General features: G+C 30.7%; 1 protein-coding gene across 3 annotated transcripts; it reads right to left on the reverse strand.

The window, feature by feature from the left end:
* Window positions 1-218: 218 nt before the first annotated feature.
* On the reverse strand, window positions 219-6,890 carry LOC106469709 (sodium-coupled neutral amino acid transporter 9-like). Of its 3 annotated transcripts, none has more exons than XM_022398281.1 (5): window positions 6,728-6,890; window positions 4,960-5,128; window positions 4,305-4,434; window positions 2,889-2,977; window positions 219-375 (listed from the first exon to the last, which is right to left on the reverse strand). In XM_022398281.1, the coding sequence occupies exons 2-5, from the start codon at window positions 5,106-5,108 to the stop codon at window positions 294-296; spliced, it is 450 nt and encodes a 149-aa protein (XP_022253989.1). In that variant the 5' UTR covers window positions 5,109-5,128; window positions 6,728-6,890; the 3' UTR covers window positions 219-293. The 3 variants fall into 3 exon arrangements, with proteins under 3 accessions (XP_022253989.1, XP_022253990.1, XP_013785674.2); XM_022398282.1 differs by having other exon boundaries at window positions 4,960-5,092; window positions 6,728-6,888; XM_013930220.2 differs by having other exon boundaries at window positions 4,960-5,117; window positions 6,728-6,887.
* Between the last annotated feature and the right edge of the window lie 1,267 nt (window positions 6,891-8,157).

Below are 8,157 nucleotides of genomic sequence, written 5' to 3' on the forward strand. Positions count from 1 at the left end.
ATTTGCCATTTATTCACCCAACTCACTAAATGATCTAAATCCTTTTGTAAGTCAGCAGCATCCTCTTTGCAGCTAGCAACACCCAATACCTTAACATCATCAGCAAATTTAAGCAACTTATTGACCATTCCTTCATCTAAGTCATTGATGTAAATCAAAAATTGCAAATGTCCTAAGACTGATTGATACTTTTAATACAATATTTAATTATAAAAAAACAAGATAAAAAATCCTTGTCATAAATCCAAGCTTCAATTGAACCTAGTCATGTCCTTGGAAAAATTAAACTTTGTTCACAGAGTTATATTCACCTGTTGCACTGCCCAGGGCATGCTAAGAAGTGTGGTTCCCATCATCGTGTTCCAAATCGAGAAACTAACACAAGAAAATGAGTTTTAAAATACATCACTATAATTATACATAACACAAGAAACTGTTATTTGATTAACTGTCCTAACAATATGTTATTATATATTTTTATTATCTTTACCATTTTTGGGGATATATAGTGAATTACTATAAAAATTGAAAAAATTTAATAATTTTACTTGTCAAGATGAATTATTAACTCTCTCTCACTAAAGGCTTGGTTGATTTGACCTAAAAATTTACCTTTAGAGTTTCCATGCTATAACTTTTAACAAGTTTTTTTTTAAAAATTCATGAATTTTTGCAAGCATTCAGTAAGCATTAAGTCATTTATAGACAAAAAAAAAGAAGAAAATCAGTATTTTCACTATACATTTCTCCATTAATATATGCTCTGAGCACAAAGTGATTTTATGTCAAGACTGAAAATAACTTTATTCATCTGAAAAATTTCAAATTTCATTTGTGTAGTCTCTAGCACCCACTAAATAAATTTCAAAAGTTTATCAGTAAAACTCTGTTTTATCTATTATTTTCTTTACACTAACTCCATACGAGGTTGGTAAAATTGACCGACCTCATAACTACACAAAAACGTTCAAATTAAATCTAAATTACCTTTTTCTTTCTAGAACGACTTCAAATTGTAACATGAAACACTTGTTTATCCTAAATAGCTTTAGATTCATAACAGTGTACATCTGTTTATACTTACATTATATTGTTTTTTGCTCTTTGAACTGTGTAGCTAATAATAAAACTGAATATTCCTGCCATAGAAGCTGTAAAATAAATTGGCAAACATCTAGCTCACATTACTTTATCGAATTACATAATGCATTGGCTACTCGAGAGTTGCTCGCAAGTATACCTCACGAAACCCTTCTATTGTTATTATTAATTTTAATTAATCTAACCTAAAAATTTCCAATTTTTACATTTTAGTTACTAATATAATAATAAATAAATAAATAAAGAATACACAGGAAAAACAAGAAATATATTACTTACATGGGTCTTTTTTTTTCTGTCAATGAGACTTAACCCTACTTTTGTATACTAATGGTACTAATGCACGAAATAATTTTTAATTAAATTAAATAATGCAACATAGAATACAAGAATAACATACAAAAAGCATACAATGTCCTATAACTATCAACATTTTCCTGGGTTTCTAACTATGTGACAAGAACCTTTAAATATTCAGCTAAGCTTGTTAATGTGTTTCCCATGGGAATAAAGGCTGAACTGGAAACAAGACAGACAATTCCCTGTACATAAAACAATGTTATATAATATGTAATTTGATAGATTAAAATTGACTTTCTATTGGTTATAAACAATATAGTATTAAACATCAGAGAGAACTATTGGCAATTTCTGAAAGAGAGAATGTGACAGGTGAGTGTGACAAGAGTGTGATTTTCTATTTATGGCTCTGTAACTAAAAAAGATCAAAGGCTATAAAAATTATGCTTTGCCTGAGCAGTGATGACATTATAATGAGTAACTTGCATTAAATTTTATAGTTCTCAGAGGGGTGGTAAATAAATTAGAGAAGAAAGGAACTTAAAACTTACATAATATTAAAATTTGGATTTTTAGCTATATCTTTATGCCAAGTTTATTTGTATACCATGACAAGAAAAGTACCTTAGATCTTGAATATAACTCACTAAAACCTTGTGACATGAACAGAAAAAGATGCCTATAGCAAGAGGGTTAATACATACATACATACATATAGGTGTTATCAACTGCATTAATGTTACATTATATGAATAAGTGATATTGTTAAAAGTAAAGCTATCATAATAAATATAATCTTGAAATTAAATTATTAGTAAACTTAATATCATTTATTTTTGGTAACAAATATATTGTACATAGTCCGTACAAGTTATATTTGTAATAAATGAACACAATATTGTGTGTAGTGTAGCAGCTAGTGAAAAACCACAGTAAGCAGAATAAACTCTCAGCCTTCTAAGAGTTTGTTCCATTTGCTGTAGTTTTTCAGTAAGTTATATTAAAAAGATTTTGAATCCACACCATGTCATTAAAGTCCATATCATCATTCCATAATTCATCTGACACATGAATACAAATGTTCCCTGTACCTGTTTCAACAGTCAAATTACATAGAAATCTATAGTTGTTATATCCAGTGTCAAGTTACCAGCCAGAGCATCTATGATCTTGTGTCTGATCAAACTGTTGTAATGAGTACTGGGAAACTGTCATACTCATAAACAGAAAAATTATGAAAAACATGAAGTGCTTTGAAAATGATAGCTTTACAAGGAAGCTTTTTGCAATGGAATTTACACTGTAGAGATACTTTCAAGATGTACATGCTCAACAGTTGGAGCATGACTGGATGTGAAGACATGGCTGTAGCAACACAGTAAGATTCCAAAATATTTTTAATATAGTGTACTCAACCTGTTTTAATTTCTGTATATATATATATATATATTTATTACCAACCTACTTTTGTTGTGCCAAATACTTACATGGTAACGATGCTATTTTGTTTGCCGACAATCTTTCTAAATGGAAAAGGGTAAAAGAAATATGATGGCACCACATGGTCTGGAATTTTCTGAAAAATTAAACATTTCTGTAAAATTATCATATTACGACCTAAAGAATAAAGCATAGCAACTTTGTATATTAAAACTGTAAATGACTATTATCTGTTTTCATGGTAATAACTGCAGGTTGACAGGTATGACGATGTAAAAAAACAAATTGACAGGTATAAATGTGAAAAAAATGGGTCAACTGGTATGACGATACCAAAAAAAAAAAAAACACTCATTTTTGCAATATTTAAGTAAACACTGATAACAATGCCATTGGATATTTCCACTTCTACAGACACATCTTTATGAATAGAGCCTTGTTAAACAAAAGTCAAAAAAGTTGAAATGAGACCAATTCATGAAAGGAACAACTAGCAATGTAAAGATCTACTTTCATCTATGAAATTTAATTATCTCATGACACCAGTCAGTGCCCTACACAGAAAATCTGGACTCTGGTGCTACCCCAGTCCTCAAATTCCTACCCCATTGATCAAAGTGTACCTTTCCAAATGTAATCATACCATTTTATTTATGCCTCTTTTCCAACCCCACCCCTATCACTAATATTTAAAGTTGCTATAATACAGAAGACATGAAAACAATTTTGGTAAGAATAATATCATTGAAATACATATCAACAAGCTGTAAAACAGTAGACTGAAAAAGAATTTAGGTCCATTTTTCAGCCCTGTGATGCACGATATAATATATTCTTCACTTGTTGTCAGACATTATGAAAGGCACAATTGTTTTTTTTTGTTCTTTTTTTATCATGTGTAAGATACTTCCAGTGTGTGTGTGTGTGTGTGTGTGTGTGTGTGTGTGTTTCTTTTTCTCTTCTTTCCTTCTTGCCCCCCCCCCAGGGTCCCAGGTATCAAAACATGGGTATCAAAACCCACTTTTTTAGAGCTATGATCCTAGATAAGACCACAAGACAGTTACAGTTTAAAGAGTAACTTGTTGAAAAATCTCAAAAGAGAAAAAGAGATTAAAGACAGTCATATAGTTATAAGAACTTAAAAATGACCAACTAATTTAACACTTTATTCACTACATCTACTACAGAACTCGCATTAAACATATGGTTCTCAAACTCTCAGTTCTATCTAAAAACAAACCTTGCTTCAGTCGTATCAAAAAACTACTTACAACCAGGCTAAACACACACTCGCACAACAGTCAGGTTAAGCCTAGTACATTTTAAAATTAAACTATTTAGCACCCACTAACACAACAGCCAGATTAAGCATGTACTAGTTAAATGGGTTCATTTTAAACACCCAATTACATAAAAGCTAGGTTAAGCATGTACTTAGAGTCTAGCTAAATAGTTTAACTTACCAGTGTTTCCAGAGAAGGATCTGCTAGCTTGCTGTAATAACGATGTCGTGAAAGAGTTGCCGATACTTCAATGCTCTGATCCTCATTAATGCTACCAAGGTTGCTTGCCGAAGGGTAATGGAATGGTCTTCTGTTTTGAAAAAAATACAAAACTCTGGCTGTTAATTAATATTTGAAAATACAAACTTTACTGTTGAGGTAACATTTTAAACTGTTAAAGTTAATATACAAGCAGTAACCTAGCCTCAACTTCTGAAAGGTATGAAGTCCTGATGTCCTCCACGTATAACTTAAAATTTATTGTAAGAAGAAGAGATACTTTTTGAAAATAAAAGTTTTGGATTGAATAGTGCCATTTGTGATACTGTTAGTTTATCAGTTTGACTTTTTTTTTACTTTGCACTGCTTCTAAAAACTTCTCTACTGAAAAAAAGCTTTCTTCAAATGTGTACAAACTTTTTCCTCTCACATGCACAACATAAATACTAGTCACAAGGTTAAATACTCACTAAAGTTCTAAATAACATTTAAGGACAACAAAGGACCTGTTAATCCATCTAGGCTGTCCTATCCATTAAACTATTTAAAAAACTCAAATTCAGCCCTTATCATTCAAATATTTATAAAGTTTTCCCTCTCTAATTGAACTAAGTACCTTTGTACAGGCTGTGGATACAATCCTCGCTGCACCTTTTCAACAGAGTTAGATCCTAACAATGGTCCTTCAGAACTTTTCTCCATCGAATCATATTTGTTGCTGCTGCTCAACAAAAGTGGGGTGTTGTCCTCTACTTTCAAATCCATAACAAAGTCCTAAGCATAGACTTTTATTGAATTTTTACTTCATGATTTGGAAATTATTAAATGTTTAGTAATATAAGAGTCCTTAATTTATATATTTTAAAACACTGCAAACTGTAATTTATATGAAAAAAGGTTCCTACTCTCAAATACAGCACTGGAACAGTAACAGAAATGACAACTAACAAATCTATTGTACTAGCTAATTTACTATCTATAAGAAACTGATTACATTTAATATTATTTTATTGCTGATTTATTTATTACAAAACTTGTAATAATTATCACTTTTAAAATAATTAACTTTTAAAACTCTTGTTATGAAAACTAAATAATCATTAAATATTAAATCACTAAATAAACTAAATAATAACTCTTAAACTAAACAGTCTTGTATATTCAACACACAAGTGGACAGTCTTTACTTTACACGTGAACACACCTTACCATCAAACTGACTTCATTTCAGACATTTATTTAGTGAAAAACCTTTAGTAACACTTGATATTTTGTGTAATAAAAGCTTGCCCCATTTCATGAAGATAAATTACATATATTTTGATCTATAGCGAATATCATTTTTCCAATATGTGGACCAACTCCATACACATTCACTCAAACCTACTAATCTATGTGCATTAAGGAAAAAACTATAAAGAGAAATCAGTCCAGGTCCTCATCACCAATACTTTCAACTGATAAACTATTCCTGAACCTTGCAAAAAAAAAACAAAAAACAATTGAAAGTTTAAATTGACTCCTGAATATCCAGGAAAAAACAACAACAACAATGTATACCAATTTCTGGACCCAGTGAGGAAAAGAACAAGAAGAAAACAAGGTATATCAGTTTCTGAACCCAATGAGGAAAAAACAACAAAAAATGTATATCCTGCAAGAGAAAAAATAAAAGAAAAAGAGGTTCAACTAATCCTAGAGCCTCTTGAGATGGGTATATTGATTCCTGGAGCTTCTGAGATGAGTATATATATATGTATATACTGGTTCCTGGACCTCATGAGAAGGTTACACTGCCAAAACTATCAGTCCAAACTCAGTATTCAAAAGTAACTGAGTATGTCTTGTCTCCAGACACTCCAGAACTTTAATAAGCTAATATATTTATTCCCCCTAACATGACATTAGCTCTATAAAAAAGTGTATTTTTTATAGATTAGTATACAGCTTAGGCATTTTTTTCATTTCTTTTACTTTGTTATTATCAATCGTATGAATATTTTGCTAAATAAAGACCTCAGAATTTTAATATCGATATAACCTAATCCATGCTAATTTATTAAGAGGTTTACCACCGTTAAAAACCAAAAAATTCTACAAGTGCCTGGAGTTTGGAAAGCCATCTTTTTAACGGATAACATACATATCATGTCATTACACTTACAATTTAGTTATTACATAACCTAGTTAACGTTATGTTATGATCTTTGTACTGTACTGTTGCAATAGTTATAAAACTTAACAGATATGTTAATAATATTAATAATAATTGTTTCACTTTAAAATATAGCCTTTGTTATAATGAGTACAGAACGCATTTACATTAAATATATCTCTTATCCAAGAACTTGCAATAAATAGGCTTTAAATTAATGATAACTTACCAAACACTACATAAACGTTAATCCGTCACCTTTACACTTAATCTTATAAAATACGTCTGTTCGTTCGAACTCAGCTGATCTCTTGGGAAAGGCGCGAGAATTAATTACCAGCAGTCACGTGACTGAACAATTTTATCAACCATCTTAATTACCTTTACCACCCTAATGCAGTCTTGCATAAACTTAAATACGCTAATTAAATTTATATTTAAAAATTAGTTGCATTCATATAATGTGAGTGTATGAGTATCACATGTATATTTATAATTTACGAAATATGAAAATCCACTTACGCAACTAGTGGCGCATAGACCTTGACTTTATTTTTTGTTGGTCTTTTTTTAACGTTTTTATTGGTCTTCGGCTGTGTTTCAGCTAATAGATACTACGCACAACTCCAAACATAACATTGATAGATTTACAATACTAATAAACAAATTAAATAACTAATAAGAAACATGTCTAATTAGAAGCAAATAGCCGATATTTTTTTATGTGTTTTGTACGTATTAAATGTAAATATTATAGATTTAAGCGTTCTATAACTTAATTAGAAACTGAATATATCTTTATGCAGGAAATAATCAGATAAATATTGCAAAATTTCAGTGAATGTGTTTTGTTCGTATCATGTACATAAAGACATTCCTTGATGCGAACATACACTTACATGTCAACATTGAACTGCTACACGCAGCCTTGAACGACATTAACTTCTAACAACCTGGTCAAAGGACAGTGTTGTAACAATTGTGTATGAGCACACGTTGATTTGTGTTTCTCAATGCCTGAAGGTTGTAATCAGTAGTCAAACGTTTTATATGAACCGGGAGTGCCGTAGCACCCCACTTTTAGATATTTGACTTATATAGCAATTGTAAATTATATTATTATATTAATTTTGTGGGAGACATGCCCCCAGACGTCCCTAAATTGAACTGTCTTTGGCACCACGAGAGCTGCTTTTAGCAGCTTCTTACACTTTTACTCTCTCATTGTAAAATCTGTATGTTTAGCAAAGCATCCCCACTCTACAACTCCTTCTTACACCACTGATATATATGTACTTAGGGATTATTAAAATCATTATTTGAACGCAATACAGGATTATTATTCAGACTAGGCACTTTTCGTGTTCTTACTTAGGGATTTTTTCAGGAAAAGGAAAACATCAAATCATTACACACTTCTTCAGGAGATTATTAGAAAACCGGGATTCCTTCCACGCTTACTTGGGCATGAAATTCAAACATTAAAATAACATTTAAAAATAGAATTTAATCAAATTGTTACCTCTCCGTTTGTTAATTAACTTTCCGTAACTTCGTTCCGACGAAACTTTAGCGACACAAGTCCTTACTTAATAAAACTGGTTTATTCTTTCCGAATATAGCTTTACGATACATTTAATTTCAACAATTGCGCTAAAA

The sequence above is a fragment of the Limulus polyphemus genome, unplaced genomic scaffold (assembly GCF_000517525.1).
Source record: "Limulus polyphemus unplaced genomic scaffold, Limulus_polyphemus-2.1.2 Scaffold3626, whole genome shotgun sequence".
NCBI classification, from domain to species: Eukaryota; Metazoa; Arthropoda; class Merostomata; order Xiphosura; family Limulidae; genus Limulus; species Limulus polyphemus.

Bases quoted from the DNA above. Each gene is read 5' to 3' on its own strand.
- LOC106469709 (XM_022398281.1), bottom strand. From the start codon at position 5,108: ATGGATTTGAAAGTAGAGGACAACACCCCACTTTTGTTGAGCAGCAGC. The intron at 2,978-4,304 runs GTAAGTTAAACT...TTAATTTTTCAG, and splicing joins ATCCTTCTCTGGAAACACTG to AAAATTCCAGACCATGTGGT. The intron at 376-2,888 runs GTAAGTATTTGG...TTCTTGTGTTAG, and splicing joins CAAAATAGCATCGTTACCAT to TTTCTCGATTTGGAACACGA.